Genomic DNA, 22,337 nt, shown 5'->3' with positions numbered 1-22,337 from the left:
TCTCTGTCTCTGTTCTCTGTCTTTCTCACTTTGTCTCTCTGTCTGTCTCTCTGGGTCTCTCTGTCTCTGTCTGTCTGTCTGTCTGTCTGTCTGTCTGTCTCTCTCTCTCTCTCTCTCTCTCTCTCTCTCGGCCAAATTCTCTGAGTTCTCTTGGGAGCTGAACTGGGTCCCAGGAGAGTATTCACCCCTCTGCCAGGAAAGTTCCATGCAGACCTGGCAGCCCGAAGCTGCAGGCGCCGACTGTCCCTCTCGGAGGCTGTCCTGAAAGACATCAATAATGCAGGACAGCCTCCCTCCAGGGAGCTGGCATGAGGCTTCTCCTGGGCATCATGGCAGAATGGAAAGTACTGGCCTTGGAGTCAGGACACTTGGGTTTGAGTCTCCACTCTGTCACTTACAATCTATGTGGACACCGGGGAGGGCAGTTCAGTTCTGTGGGCCTCAGGTTCCCCATCTGTAAACCGAAAGGGTCGGAACAGATGAGCCCTAAGGTGCACCTTCCTGCTCTAAAATTCCCTGCTCCTATGATTCATCCCGTGAGCTTAGCTCTAAGGGTGGGAAAAGTGGTTCCAATGCAGCTTGGATCTGACTCCAGGTAGGTGCTCTCTCTCTTCATCTGAGATTCCTCTATTTCCCTAACCCACAGGCTGAGCCGGGGCCACTCTCTCCACCCCCTTGGCTGGCGGGCGGCGGGCGGGCGGCGCTTGCCTGCCTGCCTTCCCAGTACCGCAGAAGCATGACTGATGCGCCGTGTCCCACACAGACTCAGGGAGCGCCGAGGTAGGAGCCAGTTGCTAAGAGACGGAACTGTACTCTCCAGCCCACACTCAGACCTTTGTCACTAGCTCAAGGGTTTTTTTCCCCCTCTCCTCTGGATCAAAACACACCATGTAGGTGAGAAGAAGGAGCAGTCGGCCTCCCCAGCCACTGGGGCCTACAGACAGCCCATCACGTGCCTCTGGCTCAGCTGGGGAGACAGGGAAGGGAGTCGGGTGGGGAGGGTGTGTGTGAGAGAGGGATTGTGTGTTGGGGGGAGGAGAGGGTTTGCTCCAGAGGCAGGCAAACTGATCGTTGGAGAAATCCTGGAAGGCTCTGTGTGTCTGTGTGTGTGTGTGTGTGTGTGTGTGGGTGTGTGGGTGTGTGGGTGGGTGTCGGTGTGGGTCTGTGTGTGTTCACTGCCCCCCTTCCTCCCCCAGCAAAAAATAACCACGAGCTCTATGGTACAGCTGGACACAAGATTTCTCACCCAGCTGAGGCCGCATCCGGTAGGGGCGAACCACACAAGAGGCTGCAAGGCTAGACCCCAAGAGAGTTCTAGAAAGGTCAGGGGCAGAGAAAGATGGAAGGTCCCTGGGGAAGAGAGACAGCTTGCTGTAGTGGGGAAAGAACTGGATTTAGAATCCACTGACCTGGGTTCAAATCTTGTCTCTGCCACTGACTGTATGATCTTAGACAAGACATGCAACCCCTAGAGCTTCAGCTGGTGCTGGGCTAGGATTTCTCAGACAACTTCCTGCTCTAGATTCTATGGTTCCTGTAGATTTGGGGGTGGGGGGAGGAAGGGGAGGTGTCAAACCCTCCTCCATTGCTGCCACCTGTGAGGCTGGGAGTGTCACTCACATTCTGGGGGCGGTCTCAGCACTGGCTTTACTGGCGTCCAGTCTTAGTACTACCAGCCAGCAGAGGGGATCCATCAGGCATTGGGGATGGCCAGGACTAACTATATTCCCCTAATTGGGGAATATAGATCAAGCAGCAGAAGGGGCCTTAGGGGTCATTTGGTCCTATTCCCCATGGATGGAGTGACACACCCATGACCAAACAGGTAATATGTGACACAGGCAAAATCGAAATGCAGGTTGTCTGACACCAAAGCCAGTCACTTTCCTACTAGCCCACCTTGTTTCCCTCCTTCTAGGCCTGGCAGGAAGTTTCTTGGGAGGGAGCCCTGGGTCACAAGCCAGAAATGATACCAATGACATGCTACTACTAACCCTTTAAGATTTATAAGACATCTTTCCTCACAACAACCCCCAGAAGAAGGCTGTATCATCCCCCCATTTTACCAATGAAGAAACTAGGTTTAGAGATCAATTGACTTGCCCAGAATCACATATCTAGTAAATGTTGAAGGCATGATTAAACCCAGATCTGAGAGCACTTTCCAATACACTTATCTATTTGGCACTGCCTCCCTTCAGGCAAGGGGGCTGATCTCTTGCTAACTTAGTCCCCATCCAGGACTGATTTACAAGCAAAATTCAGAGGCTCAGGTTCGTGCTGTCCAGCCCAAAACACTACCCACCTTGGCTCACCCTTTTATTCTCTGAAGACACTGACATTCAAGGAAGGTTGATGCCACTGGGGGATGGGAGCTGGAGAAATAATGCTACTTAAGTTGGCATTCAAGGCCCCCCACCCACAGTCTGTCCTCAGGTTCCCTTTCCTTCCCTTCATCTTCAACTCAAATTTTCTACTCCAGCCAAGCCTCCAAAATATCCCTAGAATATAGTCTTTGGCCCTTACTTCCTCTCTATGTCTTTGCTCCAGCTATTGCCCAGCCTGAAAGGCCCTTCCCCTCCCATATCTATTTATCCAAATCCTATATGGTTTTCAAGGCCAGCTTAATTCCCACCTCCCTCCAAGAAGCCTTTCCTAAGTGTTCCATCCCACAGAGAGCAGAGGTCTCCTTGAGTTCCCCCAGCACTTACCATCTGTACCCCCTCCTTAGCATTTAAAAGAATGTCTTAGGGAACATGGAATGGTACTGCTAAATGGGACCTTAGATAGAACTAGTTCTCCATTTTACAGATGGGAAAACTCAGGCTGAAGGAGGTTAAAGAGACTCATCTAACATTAACACAAGTTAGCAGGAGATCTGAATCCAGAGCCTCTTTCTCTTGACCGTCTCAGTCCAATGCACTTTCCACACCACAATCACATCATCTCTATAGGTCTTAAGAGTTTACAAAGTACTTTCCTCAGATCAGTCCTTTTATGAAGAAACTGAGGTTCAAAAAGCATATTCCATCCAACAACCTGCCTGGAATTCAATTCAATTGAGCAAACGTTTATAAAGCACTCACTACATCCAAGGTGCTAAATTAGGCAGGGAGGAGAAAACAGAAAAAAAGATGGGAAGATCCCTTGACCTGAAGGAACCTACAGCTTACTATTAGTCAGTCGACAAGCATTTATTAAGTGCCTACTATGTGCCAGGCACTAAGTATACAAAGATCAAACAGTCTCAACTTTCAAGGAATTTTGCATTCTGTAAGGGGATATACATATTATGTGTATTATATCAAAAACATATACCAAAAAAAGATATTTTAGGGGAGGAGGCCTTAGTGGCTATGGGGATCTGGAAAGATCTACAAAGATGTACCATGTACAAAGAAATAACTATAATACAAGGTAGGGAGTGAAGGGGACAATCAAACAAGATATTCTAGGAATACTTTACAAGGGAGAGCACTAGTAATTGGCAGGATCCTGAGATGTTTCATGGAAGAGGAAGTACCTGTGGTGGTCTTTGAAGGGAGAGAAAGATTCAGAAAGACAGAGATGAGGAAGAAGCTCATTTCCCACATGGAAGATGGCTTGTACAAATGTAGTAAGGCAGAAGATGAGATGGCAGGTCCATTTCAGGGAATATTAAGTGGGCCGGTTGGGCCTTTACCTTGTTCGTTATCTCTTCGCACGTATGAAGCCTGTCTGCCCTGCTAGGCTGTGGGCTCCTGGAGAGCGAAGACCAGATCTGGGGCTTACTTTGCCTCCAGCACAGTCCAGCCTAGTCCAAAACTGAGGTAGGCCCATAGCAGGTGCTTTGTAAATATTTGGAGATTGATTGAGTGGCCCTGGGGGATCCCTGAGCATCCCAGTAGGGCCATGTAGCAGAATACACTGCCCTTGGCTGGCACCAGCCCTGCAAACCCCAGTTGGGGCTGAGCTCCCGATTCTGGCCAACAGGTCCCCTCCCTTTCTCCCCCTGCTGCCATCAGCTAATGAGACAGACAGCCTCCGCCCGGAGCTTGCTTTGGCCCATCTCAGCGCAATCCTCCCAGGAAGGGCACTGCGAACACGAGATCAGGGAAGGTAATTGCTAATTTGCACGAGAGAAGGAGCTGAAGACAAAGAGACATAAATACGAACTTCCCGGCCAGCCAGAGCCTCCCAGAATCTCAGCACCGCAGAAATGAAAAGGACCTCTGAGGTCATCTAGTACAACCCCAACCTGACCGGGAAACCCCTTGACAACATCCCAGGCAAGTGGCCATTCAGCTTTCACTTGAAGACCTCCAGAGCCAGGGAACTCATTACCTCCTTGGACAGCTCTAATTGGTAACATGTTTTTCCTTATTCTGAGCCAAAATTTTCCTCCATAACTGTCACCTATTGCTCCTCTTTCTACCTGCTGGGGTCAAACACAAGCCTTCTTTGCTCTACTATGCAGTCCTTCAAATGTTTCAAGACAACCATCATGTCTTCCCTAAACATAAAAACATAAACTATCAGAGGTGAAAGGGATCTTAGACATTGATCATCTAATCCAACTTCCCCATTTTACAGATAGGGAAATTGAGGTGCAAAGAGAAAATGACATATTCCTCTAACTAGTAAGTAGCAGAACTAGGACTTGAACCCTTGTCTCACTTCTAGTTTAGGGTTCATTCTGCTGACCCTTATTTCCAGGTGGGGGTGTGTGTAGACAAAACTGGCCCTCATCAGATGATTGTAGTTGGCTAAAGTTCAGTTTTTATGCCCTTTCCTTCTCCCCCCACCCCCTGCAAGTGGAGGAGAGGCAGCCCTCACAAGTGACCCTCAGCCTTCCCTCCCCAAGAGTCTTCTCTCTTCCTACCCTTGAGTCCAATTAAGGAATGGCCTCTCTCTCTCTCTACTGCCACCAGCCAGCCAGCCCCCAGCCCCTACCTGGCCTGGGTGGGGAGAGGGAGGAGGGTTCTGGCTTCCTTCCAGCTTTATGATCTGATCCTATCCTTTGAGACCTTTGAGACAATCTAGTCCAACCGCCTCTTTTTACAGCGGTGAAACTGAGACCCACAGAGGGAAAGTGATTTGTCCAAGATCACACAGAGGACAATTTCCAGAGCCAGATTTTCCACCCAAGTCTCCGACTCTTGAGCCAGAACCCTTGCCACTGTCTTTCTTTGTCTCCCTGTCACTTAACACAGTGCCTGGCACACAGTAACCGAGTAAGAAATGCCTGTTGGCTGGCTGACTACCTCACACTGCTTTCAGGCATAGACATGGGTCCATATGCCCTTTAATTCTCCTGAGTCAAAGACACAGTTCTTTCCCCCTAAATTTGTTTTGTTTTTGTTTTTTAGGCTAAGCATCCATCTCAGGGCCCCAGTTTCTTCATCTGTAAAATTAGGGAGTTGGGCCAGCGTTTTAATCTTTTTAGTTAGACCTGCTAGTCCAAAAGACTTCCACTTCTAACACGCTACGACCCTCACTCCTGATTCCGACTGGAAGATTTAGCCCCAGAGATGGCTGTGACTGCTGAACCTTGTAGCTTCAAAGCACATCTCTTGGAGGTCAAGGCGTGAAAGGCCAATGTGAGCAAAAGGCAGGAGGGCAGAGAGAGGAAATCCTGGGCTGGGCTGGGCTGGGCTGGGCTATAGATCCCCTTTCACACAAACTCTCCCTTCTCACTGGAGTCACACCCATTCCAGTCCTATTTCTTAGTGGATATGCTGAGCTACGATTTCGAGGGCCACTCCTAACTCTGGATCTTATGGTTTCTATAGATTTGAGAGGGTGAGTTTTTACCCTTCTGGTTGCTGCCACCTGTGAAGGGAAGGATCTCATTCCAATTCTGAGGTGGTCTCTGGTATTGGGTTTAGGCACCTCAGAGGAGGCCTAGGCAATGGCTACAGAGGCAAAGGGAGGCACTGAAACGAGGGAAAAGAAAGGGGAAATTTCCTGTCAGCAGTGGGAGAGGGTCCCATTGAAGAATGCTCCCATGGAGGAAGAGAGATATGGGTAGAAGCTGTAGTGATTTGGTGCTTAGAGATCCTACTTATCCTGACTCAGCAGGAGAATCACAACTACTGGGGGCAACAAACACCCAGACAAATAGGACCAAAGTGATTTTGGAGGGGCACAGGTACTAATTAACTATCCAATCAAGGCCATAGGAAAATTCCTACCCTGGATCTTGGATGCCTCACTTCATTCCTGTCTCAGCTTCTTCATCTGTAAAATGGGGGTGATATACAACTGGCCTCACAGGGTTGTTACAAGGAAAGCACTTGATACATCACAAAATGCCATAGAAATATGGACAGTTGCCATTATTACTGGTGATGAGGACAGTGGCAGGTGTCTAAAAGCCCTATCTCACAGAGAAAACTAATTAAGTAGGGGCAGCTAGGTGGTGCAGTGGATAAAGCACCGGCCCTGGATTCAGGAGGACCTGAGTTCAAATGTGGCCTCAGACACTTGACACTTACTAGCTGTGTGACCCTGGGCAAGTCACTTAACCTCATTGCCCCTCAAAAAAAAAAAAAAAAGAAAACTAATTAAGTGAAAACATGACCTCAGAAGAGCATGCACTCCTTACCGAAGTGGGCCAGACCTTGGGGATGGGTCCACCCTATACGGATCCTACTTCATACCTTTCCAGGTGGGTCAGGAGACTCCTATTTGAGCCAGTCTGTTTGCAGAGCCCTGGACCCTTCCCTTGCTTAGTTCAGCGGGAAGCCCTCTTACACAGGCTGCTGGGACTCAAGCTTCAGCCCTTCCCTCTGCCTTTCGACACTCTTACCACAGACCTTCTGGCCAAGAAACATTTTTTACAAAAGCTGATCAAGAACCACAAATCTGAAGGAGCGTGTGTGTGTGTGTGTGTGTGTGTGTGTGTGTGTGTGTGTGTGTGTGTGTGTGTGTGTGTGTGTGTGTGTGTGTGTGTGAGAGAGAGAGAGAGAGAGAAGGTCATGCCAGAGTGGACTATTATTATCACATCTCAAAAGGATAGAATTTATTGATTTATTTTAATTATGAATAAGACTAGCACCCACAGCTTTAAGGAATGACAGACACTTTCCTGGGACAACCCCATGAGGTTAAAGGCAGCCATTATTACTGACATTTCACAGAGAAGAAAACTGAGGCCCAGTGAGGGGAAATGACTTTCCCTTTGTCACCCAGCTAGCACTGAGTGGTAGAAGTGAGACTCTAAGACTCCCTGATTCCAAGTCCAGGACTGTTTCTACCATCTCTTAGATTTCTATGTTTCAGATGCTTTGGCTCTTGGGACTCCCCTGCAGGAAGCCAGTTCCTCCAGTGTTTCAAGGGAGACAGCCCAATACAGTGCAAAGAAGGGAGAGACAAGGGGCCCAGGGCCCAGTTCTGCAGCTACCTCACCGGATGACCTTGGCTAGGTCATCCAGCCTCCCTGGGCTTGTTTCCTCATCTATAAAAAGAGGATCAAATGAGCCAGGGAATGTAAAATGTAAAAAGCAGAGTACAAATATGGGGGGTGGGGAGAATGATGGACAGTCTTCCCATAAGGCAAGTAGTTCACATAAAAGTCATTCTTGAAAGCATCACCAAGGACCAAATTGGCTGTTAAAGACAGAGGTCTTTCCCACCTACTGGTGGGGTAAAGGAGAGGCCTTGGAGCTGGAAGTTCTGGATTTTGTGTAAAGTGCTATCACAATTGAAAGGGACCCTGAAGACCATCAAGGTCAGCCCTCTTATTTTGCATATGAAGAAATTGGGGCCCAGAAAAGGGAAGTAACTTGTTCAAGGTCACACAGTGAGTCAGCGGTAGAACCAAACTGGACTCCATGCCCAGAGCTCTTTCCATGATAAGTGTGATAGAAACAGATTTGGTGAGGGCTGAACTTCCTAAAAGTTCAAGGTTGCCATCTTGCTCCGTGGCCAGCTAAGCCAAGGGTCACAAGAGAATGTTACTCTAACATCCTTTGCTGAGGGAAAGGATCCTCCTGCCGGTCACCAATTTTTAAAGGGATGGTGTGATGGACAGGTAGATTTAACTGGGAACCAGATTCAGCATTTAAGGAAAGGAATAAGCTGATTGAGTCAAGAGACCTGTGTTCTAATCCCAGATCTACCACAAACTTGCTGTGTGACATTAGGTAATTCCCTTCCCCTCTCTGGGTTGACCTTTCCTCATCTGTAAAATGAAGGGATTGAACTAAAGTTGGATCCCTAACTATCAAAACCAACATTGGAAGGGGATGGCTCAGGAGGTAGTGAGCTCCCCATCACTAGAGGTTTTTGGTCTGAGGATGGATGGATGACAACTTGTCTGGGGATGCTAGAGAACATTGCTTCTAGAAAATATGTCTAGGATATCAAGACTTACAAGATTACAAAGGGTAGAAAATGGATTCAAAAATTCTTCTCTGAACCTTTATTCACCCAGTAGCTCTGCTTGGAATTGCTCTCCTCTCCACATGGCTGAATACAACTCAGCTCAAAACCTCCTTCACCTGTCAATCTTTCCCCTCATCATTCTAGCGCAAGGCGTCCTCTTCCTATTCCCATTTGTGTAGCACTCTAAAAAATGTTTTTCAGATATATGACTTCATTTAATTTTCTTTTCTTTTTGCAGGGCAATGAGGGTTAAGTGACTTGCCCAAGGTCACACAGCTAGGAAGTGTCAAGTGTCTGAGGGCAGATTTGAACTCAGGTCCTCCTGAATCCAGGGCTGGTGCTTTATCCACTGTGCCACCTAGCTGCCCCACTTCATTTCATTTTCACAGGATCTCTCTGAAGAAGGTTAAAGAAGTTATTCTCCCATTTTACAGATAAGAAGACTTTAGTGACTTTTCCAAAGTAACACAGTAAGTCAAGAAGCATTTTTTAAGGACTTCCTATGTGCTAGGAACTGTACTCAGCACAGGATACAAACAAAAGCCTAAACAGTTCCTGCCCTCAAGAAACTTACATTCTAAGTGGGGCAGATAACCTATAAATAACCAGATACATGCAAGGTATAGTCAGAGTAGATGGAAGGTAATCTGAGAGGGGGAGGCACTAAGCAGCTAAGGAAAGATCTCCCACAGAAGGTAGGAGTTGAGCTGAGTACTGAAGGAAGCTAAGAGGTGGAGGTGAGGGGGAAGGGAACCACAGGCAAAGCAAGGAAGTAACAAAGCTGGAACTCGAGTCCGGGTTTCTTCACTCCAAACCAGGTCCTCTTTCCACTACACCATCTTGGACCTGCAGGTGCAAGCTAGTTAGATTCAGGATGTTCCTATTGAGCTTCGAAAATGAAGGCTAGGAGTGACTGTGCACTCTCCTTCCCTCTCACTCCCCACCCTCCAATGAACTTGTCAGGGGTTTCCTCTTTGAGTCTATAACTGCCTGACTTCTGGAAGCAAAATGTGGGGGAATTAGGCTAAATGATTTTCAAGGCTTCTGGAAAGCTCAGGTGCAGAAACATCTAAGCTTACACGAACACAAACATGACTGGATGATCTCTGAAGTTTGGGTCTGTTTCAGTTATCAACATTCTAATATTCTATGATCTTAGAGCAAGGGCCCTCCCAGCTCCAACATTTTGTGTTCTAAAGGTCCTCCCAGCCCTGACAGTCTATGTTCTTAGGACCCTCCTAGAACTGACATTCTATTTCTTTCTTTTCTTTTCTTTCTTTTTTTTTTTTTTTTGGTGCAATGCAATGAGGGTTAAGTGACTTGCCCAGGGTCACACAGCTAGTAAGTGTCAAGTATCTGAGACTGAATTTGAACTCAGGTCCTCTTGAATCCAGGGCCAGTGCTTTATCCACTTTGCCACCTAGCTGCCCCCATCATTCTATTTCTAAGGGCTCTGCCCAGCCCTAACATTCTATGTTGTAAAGGCCCTCACAGGCCTGTCAATCTACATTCTAAGGGCCCTTCTAGAACTGACATTCTACGTTCTAAGGGCCCTGCCCAACCCTGACAATATCTGTTCTAAGAGCCCTTTCAATACTAAAATTCTCTTAGTTTCTGACAATTCTGCCATATTACTCTCTGAAGCTTTCAAATAGCATGGCCAAGTAGCTTCACCTCATTGCCAGATATTTATGGGCCCACCTGCTCAGACACCTCCAACTGCTTCCCAGAACACACTTGGGCAGCTCTGATAATACCCTGAGAACAGGGGCGGGGCTGGAGTCCCAGCTAGGACACACCAGGGATGTAATGGGTGAGAATCTCCTACGACTGGACTCCTTTGATTGAAAGTCTGAATGTGAGCATAGCCTATCATCCTGGGAGAGGGAGTAGCCCAGTTTACGGTATCCATTACCAGCAGTCTATGAAGTAAGTATATTCCACTACAGCCCAGCCACTTCTGCCCTCAACTATTAGCTGTATAAAACAGGGAGCCTTTAATTGCTTGGCACCATCTCCTGTTGCATAACTACAATTCTATAGAATGTATAAGTAATAATTCATTCTCATAACTGAATGAAGGCTATCAAAGAGACCCTGTCATGTCTAAGGTTGGAAGCATATTATTCTAGAAAAGTCATTCCTGGGTTTTGCCAGGAGCACCCAATCTTGCCATTAAAACCGGTCTGATTAATTGCACACATATAACCTGTATCTGATTGTTTACTGCCTCAGAGAGGGAAGAAGGGAGGGATAGAATTTGAAACTCAAAACTTTAGATTAAAATGTTTATTTAAATTTTTAAAAAACTGGTCTGAGGCCCTCCTTCCCTTTTTTAAAGAGGTGGGAGACCATGGGTGTGGAATATTGCATATATTGTCAGACATAGTTGATATGTTCAGTTATTTTGCTGAATTGCTTTTTTCTCTCTCCTTTATGCTTTTTTTTTTAAACAGGGGATAGATGGCTCAATGGGTAGAAGAGGGGAAAGGGATATATTTGGAAACAAGAGTGATGTAAAAAACAAAAGACATCAATAAAAATGAGGGTTTTTTTTTAATTGGTGCCAGGAAAAAGGGAGGACATAGGCTTGAAGCCCCTTGAATCCACCTCACTGCTTCTTGGCTATCTGCCCTATGCTTTAGCCCTCTAAGGGTTTAGCTTGGGGGTCCATACCTTGGGACTTAGAATCCTGTGTCATTAAGTTAATGGGAGTCAAAGAACAAAAGAAATGCCTTTCTATGAAACAAAGAAATGTGTAGAATAACTGTAAATTATTTTCCTTCAAGAGACTCAGTTTCCCCAGCTGTAAAATCGGGGGCTGGGTGTGTGTGTGTGTGAACCTAGACGGTCAAAAAAACTCAAACCAAACAACCTAGAGGGTCTATAAAGTTCCTTCCAGTGCTAACAATCTACATTCCATGTTGTAATGGCCTGCTTTCAGTGCTAATGTTTTCTACTGAAGATCTCTGCCATCTCTTAACATCCTATGCTCTAAGCATCTTTCTAGGCCTAATGTTCTAAGTTGTAAAATCCTTCCAAGCCCAGATATTTTCTGTTCTATGTTCTAAGTCAGGTTCCTTCCAGCTCTATGTGTTCTAAGCTCCTTTCTAGTTCTATGTTGTAAATTCCCTTTCATCCCTGACATTCTATATGCTAAGGTTCTTTTCAGTTTTAACATTATTTATTCTGTCTTTTAAGGCCCATTCCAGCACTGATATTTTATGTTCTATTTTCTAACGTTCTGTGCTTTTAAGTTCTATTGATCAATCGTTTAAAGTCCCTTCTCGGTCTAGCATTCTAGTTTCTAAGTTCAAAAATCCCTTCCAGCTGCAACTCATGTGTGTGCGTGTGTATGTGCGTGTGTATGATCTAAGGTCCCTTCCAACTCTAACATTTTATATTCTATGTTTTAAGGCCTGTTCTAGCCCTGACATTGTTTTGTGTCAAAGGCTTCCTTCCAAACCTGCCATTCTAGGTTTTATGTTCTAAGGTCCCTTCTAGCTCTGACATTTTGTGTTCTGTTTTATACAGTCCCTTTCAGTCCTGAAATTTTTTGTTCTGCATTGTAAAGTCCTTTCTAGCAGTGACATTCTATGGTATCTTCTAGAGAAAACAGTCTGTGTTCTATGTACCAAGGTCCCTCTCTTCCACTTCACACATTCTATGACTAAGATTGGGTCCTTATTCTCATTAGATCTCTAATCATAGAATGCAAGCTGGGAAGACTTAAGTATTGAAGGGTTTGGTTATCCTCATGCCTCTTTCTTTACTCAGGCAATCTGGCCAGAAGCAAGCTTGGGGTGTTTAGCTGTACTGGGGTAAAAGGAAGGAGGAGAGAGAAATGACGTTAAAGAAGAGGAGTGGCATCTGTTTCTCTCCCCCCCACCACCAGACTGAGTCTTAGAGTGGAAGAAGGGGGTGCCAACCCACCACCCTGACTCCCAAGAGTCTTGCTGAACTGGGTCCCCAGCGGCATCCCCATACACCTGAGTTGCTTAGGTGCTATGAAAATATAAAGCTAAACCTCCTCCATTCTTGGTAACATCATCCTGCTCCACCCTTCAGAAGGGTCAGCTAAGATACTAGGTATAGAAAAAAAGGGCTTGGCCCAAGGTTAGTGCTGGACTAGGGAGCCTGGAGTGATGGAAAGAACTCTGGACTCAGGACATAGAAGACCTGGATCCAAATACCAATACCATCACTAATACACCAAGTGACACTGGGCAATTCACTTCCCCTCTTTGGGCCCCTTAATTTCCTCCTCTGTGAAATGGAAGGCTGCCGGACTAGTCAATCTTTAAGGTTCCTTCCATCTCTAACATTCTGTCATCGCCAATAGTCTTAGGTCCACCTAATCCATATTCTGGGTAAAATTTAGACCAGTTCCCTATCTTTCTTGGTCCCTCTCCAAGGGACTAAGAAGGGACACTTCATTTTTACTCTTCTTGGATTCCTATGACCTTCCCCGATTGGGTGTTTTAAAAATAACAATATGGGGGGAGGCAGCTAGGTGGCGTAGTGGATGGAGCACTGGCCCTGGATTCAGGAGAACCTGAGTTCAAATCTAACCTCAGACAGTTGACACTTACTAGCTGTGTGACCCTGGGCAAGTCACTTAACCCTCATTGCCCCACAAAATAAAATAAAATAAAATAACAATACCTCCAAATCAGACAAACATGGAAGATTTGTCTTAACTCAGAATTTGCCTAGCTATCACCAAGGGGAGCTCCACAACACACAACCACAGCAAATGGCATAATCTTTTAATTGCTACCTTTGAAAAGACCCTGAGACCTTGTACCAAATAACTCTATAAAGAGTTGGGGTGGGGAGGATGGGGGAGAAAGAAGAGTTTGAATAAAAAGAGAAAAGCAGAGGAAGGGGAAAGATAACGAGGAGGAGAAGGAGGGAGGAAGATAAGAATAACGATGAAAGGAAGAGAAAAAGGAGGACTCTCAAGGCAAGTCTTCACACTGACACAGTTACCATACAATCCAAGTGGGGATAGATTGGGCTAGGCAACCTCCCAGGTCTTTCCAAACTCTCAGATTCTATGATTCCATCAGTCTGGGCTTCAGAACCCAAAAGGGTCAGCCTTATGTGAAACCATTCCATGAGCATCTCATCCTGTTGTCCCATTTGACTCACCCCTTGCTTTTGCATACTAGGCTGCCTGGATGAATCTCTCTCTTCTGGCCAGCTGGCCAGTGTTGCTGAGCTGTGACAAGCTCCTTTTGCCTTTCACACACACACACACACACACACACACACACACACACACACACACACACACACACACACACACACACACCCCTCTCTCTGAGGTTAAGGAAAGTACTAAAGCACCTGGTCAAACCTGGCTCCCAACCTCTGCTCTCCCACTTCAGATACCAGGTTCCCATTCAAGAAGAAAGGACCAAGTGGCACTTCTAATTACCATGAAGAAAGGTCTTTATCCAGTTTCCTCCCTCTCCCCCCACGCAGATGCACAAAAGCAAGCTAATCTAAGGATGCAGTCTCATAAGAACATAAGATTTAGAGTTCAAAGGGAACATAGAGATCGCCTAACCCAACCACTTGATTATACAAATGAGAAAATTGAGGCCCAAAGAGAAATGGCTTTACCAGAATAATATGGCAAATAAGTGGAAATGCGGATATTTGAACTCAGATCCTTTGATTCCAAATTCAGGGCTCTTTCCAATATGCCACACTGCCTCAAAAAAGAGAAAGCTATTAAAAAGAAATGGGGGGGGCAGCTAGATGGTGCAGTGGTAAAGTGCCAGCCCTGGATTCAGGAGTACCTGAGTTCAAATCCGGCCTCAGACACTTGACACTTACTAGCTGTGTGACCCTGGGCAAGTCACTTAACCCTCATTGCCCTACCAAAAAAAAAAAAAAAAGAAATGGGGGGCAGCTAGGTGACACAGTGGATAAAGCACTGGCCCTGGATTCAGGAGGACCTGAGTTCAAATCCGACCTCAGACACTTGACACTAGCTGTGTGACCCTGGGCAAATCACTTAACCCTCATTGTCGCCGTCCCGTTCCCCCCCCCCGCCAAAAAAAAAAATAGGAAATCTTTCTCAGTTGACATTCCCCCAGAGCAGGTAGCCATTGCAGCCCTATCCTTATCTTAATAGTGGTAACTATGGGAGCACAGAGGAAGGGGATCTCAATCTTGATACCTGAGGGAGTCATCCCAGGTCCAGGCCAAGGTCCTATCTATAGTGGCTTTGGGAAATTGGAAGACACTGGGACCCGGGTACCTTCTTCCCTGACTGCCTGGGGACACATGGATGTTTAATTAATGAAATAACCTGCCTCATCTGGGCAAAAGCAATCCAAACGGTCTCCCTGCCAGGAATCATTTTCATATTGCAGGTCTAGGGTGCCAGACCAGACTAAAGCAAGTCAGCCATCTGCTCCCCAAATCACCTAGACTGAATTGTCCCTCTCTCTGAAGCCCCAGCACATACTCCTCTCTGGGCCCAGCCTTCCTAGTTCATAGTCCTGGGGCTGCCTTTTCCACCTACTTGTCAGTCTAATCCCATCTAGAATATCTTCTTCCATTCAATTCAATTCAATTAAAATTTATTAAATGTGCTGGACACTTTGTCAAGAGCCGGAGGAGAAATCAAGTTTAGATAAGCCCCTGTCTTCATAGAGCTCACAGTCCAACAGGGGACAAGACACAACACAAAACTATAATAGTGAATGAAAAGTACAAAGTGATGCTAATCAGTGGAAACTGAAAGGTGGGGGTGGGGGAAGTGATCCAATAAATTGTGAGCACACACAAACTCTTCACTGAATACCCTCACCCCTCAGTTCTAACATTCTTCCTATATTGTTAATAAATGGTATCACCTTAGACAAGGAAGACATTTAACCTAGACTTCATTTACCACCACCACTGTTGCTGCCACTTCAAATGCCTGTTCCCAAATACCACACAAGATACCACACACATTCAGAGTTGTCCCTGGCATCAATATTGATTCATCTACTTGGTTACCTTTCTAGTATCCTCCTTTCCCATATGAATGTATTTAATGCCACCTTTGGGAGCTTGTAAACTAGTTCACACTAAGGAGCAAATGACTGATAACAACTTAAGGAGGTGCTCCCATATACCTCCAGGTACACATTGGGATGTTTAAGAAGAATAATCCCTTTGCCCAAAGAGTCAATAGTGGAATTTTACAATTTAAGTGCCAGATCAGTGGAAAAGGTGGGTTAGGTACTACTAACCACAATATAATGGAAAGAATAATGGACTGGGAATTTAGAGACCTAAGGATTCTAATTCCAGTCTAGTCTAGTCCTTGAGTCACTAACCCAAGGTGTGGCTTTCAGCAACTATGAGCCTCAGTTTCTCCCATTTATAAAAGGAAAGGAGCTTGACTAGATGGTTCATTCTGGCTCTGACGTTTCTTCTGGTTATAAAATTCTATGACTCTATGGCTAACTATGAGACCTCACACAAGTCATTTTATTTTTCTGAGATCATTTCCTTGTCTGTGAAATGGGTATAACAGCAGTTACAGTTAACTCTCAAAGGGTTGCCAAGAGCTAAGTGCTTTGTAATCTTTAAAAGTGTTATATAAATGAGTAAATGTCATTAATAACATTAACACCACCCCCTGATTTTCTGAGATTGTTTTCTTATCTGTGAAATGGGTATAACAGCACTTAACAGTTAACTCTCAGAGGGTTGCTAAGAGGGAAGTGCTTTGTAAACTTTAAAAGTGCTATATAAATGAGTAACTGTTAAATGTCATTTATAACATTAACACCACCCCTGGCTTAATACCCTTCAATGATAGGAAAAATCCACTCTATGCATGAGTATAACTTGGTCTGTCCAACCATAATTGGCATGTTCTTCCTCCTCATCTCAGCCTTTTGGAACCCCTGGTTTCCTTTGAAACTCTGCTCAGGCAAAGCCTTCGGCAAGGGGTCTTTCCTGGGGTCTCCCCCTTCATTCTCTTCTGTACCCCGACCTCCTAGTGTCTTTCTCCTGGAAGGTCATCTTGTATCTATTCTGTATATACCTTGTATTTATCTATATACATGTATGTTGTCTCCTTGGTTAGAATATAAACTTCTTGAAGGCAGGAACTGTTTCAATTTTTGTCCTCAGTACTTAGCACTGGGCCAAGCACAGATCTGTCACTTAAAAAAATGCTTGATCATGGTTACTCTCTTGGTTCCCCTCTCTTACAGATCTCATCAAATCAGAGGAAGACCCCCAAATCTATACTTTTGGACCCTCATCCATCTCCTGAGCCCAAGTCCCTCATTTCCAACTGCCTGCTGGACAACTCCACCAGGATGTCCCCAGGACACTTCAAACTCAACCAGTCTAAAACAGAGTATCTTGTCTTTTCCTCTAAATCCACCCATCCTCCTGATTTTCCTAGTTTCATCAAGGGCACCACCATTTTGTCCAGGCACTCAAACTTACAACCTCAGAAGCATCCTCAACTCTTAGATCTCATTTAACCATATTCAATCACTTGCCAAGTCTTGTCCATTCCACATTTCTCAGATCTCTCTGTTCACAAGACCCTACTTCAGACCCTCATGACCTTTTGTGCCTACAGTCTCCTAATTAGGTCCCCTGTACACAGCCCTCCTCCTTTACAATCTGTCTTCCATACAGCTGACAAAGTGATATTAAAAAAAAAACAACCCACTGCTTTAACTATGTTACCCACCCTGCTCAAGAAGCTCCAGTGACTCCCTATTGCTTCTAGGATATAATACAAGTTTTTCTGTTTGATGTTTAAAGCCCTTTCAATCTATCTCTGGCCATCCTACATATACCTATTACTCTCCCTCTCATACTCTTATTCTTCAGTCAAATTGGCCAACATACTATTCCCATATACCACATTCCATCTCTTACCTCCATGCCTTTGCCTGAGCTGCTAATTCAAATTCATGGAATGATATCCCTCCTCATCTCTGTCTCTTGGGACCTCTAGGTCCCTTCAAGGCTCTTTCAAGTGTCACCTCCTCCAAGAAGCCTTTCCTGATTTCTCCAGTTTTTAATGCCCTGCTTCCAACACTCTGTGCGTGTGTTTGTGTACACACACACGTGTATATATGTATATGTGTGTACTATCATATATACATACATGTATAAAACATATATCCTACATTTATTTATCTGTGATTAGTAGCAACATGTTACATCAAGGCAAGGACTATTTCATTTTTGTCTCTATCTCCAGAGTACAGCCCAGGGCCTTGCACACAGTAGGTCCTAAATAAATATTAATTGATTGAAAGGGCCACCTCACTCAAAGGCAGAAAGGAAAAGGGTCAGTTTTATTTCCCTTTCTCTCTGACCCCAAAAAGGGTTGTCTGTGACAGGAGTTGGTCAGACAAAAAGAAAGAAAGAAATCTTAATTGTGTTTTTCATAAATGGAGAGGCCCCAACTCCTGTCATAAAAAGATCTTATCCCCTTGAGCACCCTCAGCTCCTCCCCTCCTCCGCTTTCTCTCACTGTCTGTACCTTAGATTTCCTGTGACAACCTGCAGACATTGAAAATCAACTTGTGGATCCCCTCCTCCACTGTCTCCCAGCTCCATGGCTCCAGCTTGGGGGGGGGCGGGGAAGGGGGGCTGGCTCTGGCCCTGGCCCTGGCTCTGGCCCTGGCTCTGGCCCTGGCCCCAGCTCTAGCCACAGATCCTAGCCTCAGTCCCTGCCCCAACCCCCACCTCAAGTCCCATCTGCATAAACTTAATTCTCTCTCACCCTCTTTCAGCCTTGGGACAGTCCGGGACAGATTAAGCCTTTGTCAGATACACCCAGGAAAGGAAGGGCCAGATGGGACAGGGGACAAGTGGTGTCGGATAACCAGGCAGGATGAAGGAAAGCCACAAACCAAGTCCAGCCCAATACATATGGCTTTGGGGGGTGGGGTGGGGGGTTAATTCTGAGAAAGGGGAGTTATGGGGGAGGAATGAAAATGGGGGAAAAATGGAAAAGACTTATTTTGCTGTTTGGGGGAGGTACCAGAATAGAATCATTCAACAAAACACTTCACCCTAAAAATCCATAGGCCCAACCTTTCTTTTGTGTGTGTGTGTGTGTGTGTGTGTGTGTGCACGAAACAGCACATGGGTGTGGGGCGCCCCCCCCCCACAGATTTTGGAGGGGAGTAGTAGGAGAGGCCAAGGTGAACAGTTTAGGAGGTTTCAATCTGAGAGGGGCCCTGCCTCGGGGGAATCCACAGAGGGACCCCTCCCCTCCCCCAGCTTGGCCCTCAGTTTAAAAAAAAAATCAAGCCAGATGGGCCTATAGTGCAATCCCTACCACTTTAATTTTTTAATGGGGTGGGGAGAACCATAGGTTTTAGAGGTAGAAGGGACCTTAGACATCAACTGGTCCCGACCTCATTTTATAGAGAAAAACTAATGCCAGGATAGGTGAAACTAACTGCCCAAGATCACTGGTATAGCAGAGGCAGGATTAGAACTCAGCTCCCATTGACTCCAAATTCGGTGTTCTTCCTACACTACAGCAAGATCTACATAACGGGGAGCCCATGGGAATGGTTCCCTCTCAGTTTGGGGGGATGCCCTCCACATCTTCAAAAACCGTCAACTGGCAAATCAGCTCTAAGGGAGTCCCACACACCCCCACTGAATTTATAGCAGCAGCGATCACCTAAAATAATTGAAAAGAAGGGAGGAAGACTGAGAGATCTTGGGGAGGCAAGCACCTGGAAACTTAAAGAGGAAGCCGAACGGGTGGCTTCTTCCTCCAACTCCGATCTGTTTATCTTTAAAATGTGCCTGATTTCTTTTCTCTCGGGGAATACAGCCTCCCGTCCCTTCGGAAACTCACAGTCTCTTAGGGGTGTGTCTGTTTTGTTTGCAGATTTATGGGAGCTTAGGTGAGTCCCGGACAGGAGGTAGAGTCCGCTGGCTCACTAGCGCGCGCTCTCCCTCTCTCTCTCCTCCCTCCCTCTAAACCAGCTCTCCAGAGGATTGGCCTCTCCTATCCTCCCTTTGGGGGAGTTTATTCATTCCTGAGAGTAGGAGCTGGGCTGGGGGTGGGGTGGGGTAGCTTTCATTTTTGGCCTCGGGATCTATCCTTAACAGAGTAGGCTGTGGCCACCCTGGGCCTGGGGTCTTGTACAGGGAGGTAAAGGGAGGAATTTTCTCTCCCAAGGCCAGGCATGGGCTGCCTGACATCCTGGGGCCTATTGGGGTCTCAGAGACCAGGCCCAACCCTTTCCGAGGGTCTGGTGGGAAGCGGAGTGGGGTGGGGCAAAGGAGGTCAGGGAAAAGACAGGTTTTGAAAGGGTCCTAAAATCTGAGGGCAAGGAGCCTACCCCAGGGTTCCCTCATTCCAAGCTGGGAATCCAGGCCTGAAGCCCCCTCCCCTCCCCCAGCCCAGCCCCTGGTAAGAGGCAGACCAGATGGGAGGTAAATAGTGCGTTTATAAGCATTTACCACAGATGGACTGCCCTCACCGCAGCCTGCAACCATCTCCCTGACAGGGTATCTGGAAGAGGGGACTACACTGTTTCCTCAGAGCTGCGAAGAAGGGGGGGGGGGCTGTCTCCTGAATCCCCCTTCCCTCCCCGAATTATCCTCCCTTCATCCTCCCAACCAGGCAGCTCCAGCATCTCCCTCGCCAGCCTGCTCGCCAGCCTTCCCACTGCCTCTCCCCTCCCCATCCCACACCCCCTACCCCCACCCCCTCCTCCGCCCGGGGAGGGCTGGGAGGAGGGACAAGTGCACTTTTAGTAACGACAAAATCAATTGTCTATGAAGATTCTACTCTCAGGCAGATGGTGCAAAGACTGAGGGAGTTAGTAGTTAGGAAGACCCACATTAAACCCCAGCCCCCCGGAGAAGAAAAAAAAAGAGGATGGGGAGAGATGTCGAGGAAAGGGTTGGGGGGGGCGGTATCCGCATATAAAATGTGAATCTCCGAATTTCTCCAGCTCAAAGTTCAAAGATTTGAGCTCTCGGGGCGGCCCCTGCATCACCCCCACCCCCAAACCCTCCTTAGAACAATGAGGTCCCAGTGGGGGAGCCACCGGCTCCTTCCCCAGGGCAGCAGCCCGAAGGGCCCGGGGTGGGAGGGAGAAGCAACGCTCCCCTACCTCCGCCCCCGCCCGCACCCTAACTGGCCCCCGCCCCAGCCAAACCCGGCGCTAGGAGGCCCCACCCCTCCCCCACTCCGTGGGTAGCTAGCCCGAGGAGGTGAAGGGGGGGGAATGGAGGGGTCAGATGCCTTCTCCCAGCCGGCCTCACCCCCTCTCCTCAGACCAAGGCTGAGAGGGATGAGGGGGTGGACCCGTCCCCATCCGCACCCCGGGACCGTCCGGCCCCGCCCGCCCCGCCCCGCCCGGGGGCGCCTCCTGCGCCAGTCTGCATCGCGCCGGGCCGCCCCCGCCCGTCCGCCCAGGGCCAGTCCCGGGTGGGGTCGGGGCGTCGTTTCTGCCCTTGCCCCTGCCCCAGCCCCTACTCCCGGGCCCGGGCTCGCCGCACCGCCCCCCTCCCCCAGTCTGCGGGGCCTCATCCCAGAGCCTAAGAGAAGAGGGGCGCCCCTGGGAAGACTCCCTGTCCTCAGGCCACTGCAACCCCCGTAGCGGTCTGGGGGCAGGGGGCGGTGGCAGGAGCTAGGAGCTCCCACCCGGGGCTCGCTCCCCAGCCCGCTCGGGACAGCCTGCCTGCTAGGGGTGGGATGGGTCTGGCTCCCGGAGCAGCCGCCTGCTGGAAGGGGGAGGGGGGATGAAAAAGGAGGAGGAAGAAGAGGAGGAGGAAGGGGGAAGGGGAGGAGGAGGAGGAGGACAGAACATGCCCGGGTGAGCACCCGGGACAGCCCGCGCTGCTGGGGAGAGAAGCGCGGGGCGGGGGGAGAGGACTCGCAGCCTTCCTCGCTGCCTTCTGCTCCCGGGACAGCCCGCTCGCTACAGGGAGAGCCGGCCGGGGCGGGTCTGCGCCGCCTGGGCCATCCCGCCGGGAACCAAGGGGTACCGAAGGGAGGGAAGGGGTCCCTGCCTGGGATGGGGAGACACTGCGGGATCAGACTGGGCTGGGGGTGGGTGGAGAGAGGTGACCACTCAGACACAAGCAAGGCTAGTACAGACGGACAGCACTCAGACAGACAGACAAGACACACGCGGACACTGAGGGGAGGCGCGGGCGCGCACTGACCGTTCCAGTTTTCACCGGCACATACACCACTTGACCCATCTTCGGCTCCCTGCTGGTCCCCAGCCGAAAGCCCTTGGAGCGGACCCAAAACTGGAACTTGCCTTTCTCCCCGGACGAGGGGCCGCCGTTGCCGGCACCCGTGGTCCCGCTGCCCCCGCCTTGCAGGACCTCGGCGATCCGCTGGTATTTGCTACGAGTGACCGTCTTGGTCTTGGCTGAGTCTCCGTAGGTCCGGAGACACCAGTCCCGGAACTGGCGCCCCAGCTCCGTGTCCCCGGGGCTGCGGTCCCAACCCCCCCGCAGGAGCAGTGTCGGCTTCGGCATCCTCGGGGCCCTTGGGGGCGGGCAGAGAGCGGAGCTGGCCGGCCGGCCGGCCCGGACTGGGAAGGAGGGAGCGACGGGCGGAGGCTAAGGCTGGGGCTGGGACTGGGACTGTGTCTGGGGAGCGGCTGCCCCGTCCCGAGATGCGGTGGCAGCGGCGGCGGCGGCGGCGGTGGCGGCGACCTCGGCGGCCGGGACGCGCGGGGCTGCAGCAGGCAGGGTCCCTCCCGCTCCTCCTGCGCTCCCGCGGCGGCGGCGGCGGCGGCTCCTGCTCCTGTTCCTGCTCCCGCTCCTGCTCCGCCTCCTCCTCCCCCCCGGCCGGGATGCAGGAGGGGATGGAGCAGTCGGGACCGGGAGGTGCAAAGGGGGCGGGCGAGTCCCCTCCCCGGGAGGGGCCGCCCCGCAGCCTGTGAGGGGGAGCCCGGGGCGGGTGAGGGAGACCGAGCGAGACA

The 22,337-nt window shown here is 48.7% G+C and overlaps 1 protein-coding gene across 1 annotated transcript in view; it reads right to left on the bottom strand.

Moving 5' to 3' along the window:
* The window catches only part of NOL4L (nucleolar protein 4 like), a 215,797-nt gene extending 193,725 nt beyond the window's left edge, over window positions 1-22,072 (bottom strand). Inside the window, exon 1 of the mRNA XM_043986160.1 lies at window positions 21,565-22,072. Coding sequence (XP_043842095.1) covers window positions 21,565-21,888 — 324 coding nt within the window. The 5' untranslated portion in view covers window positions 21,889-22,072. The remainder of the gene's footprint in view (window positions 1-21,564) is intronic.
* Between the last annotated feature and the right edge of the window lie 265 nt (window positions 22,073-22,337).

This window comes from Dromiciops gliroides, chromosome 2, assembly GCF_019393635.1.
Source record: "Dromiciops gliroides isolate mDroGli1 chromosome 2, mDroGli1.pri, whole genome shotgun sequence".
NCBI classification, from domain to species: Eukaryota; Metazoa; Chordata; class Mammalia; order Microbiotheria; family Microbiotheriidae; genus Dromiciops; species Dromiciops gliroides.
This window is presented reverse-complemented; position numbering and strand designations above follow the sequence as displayed.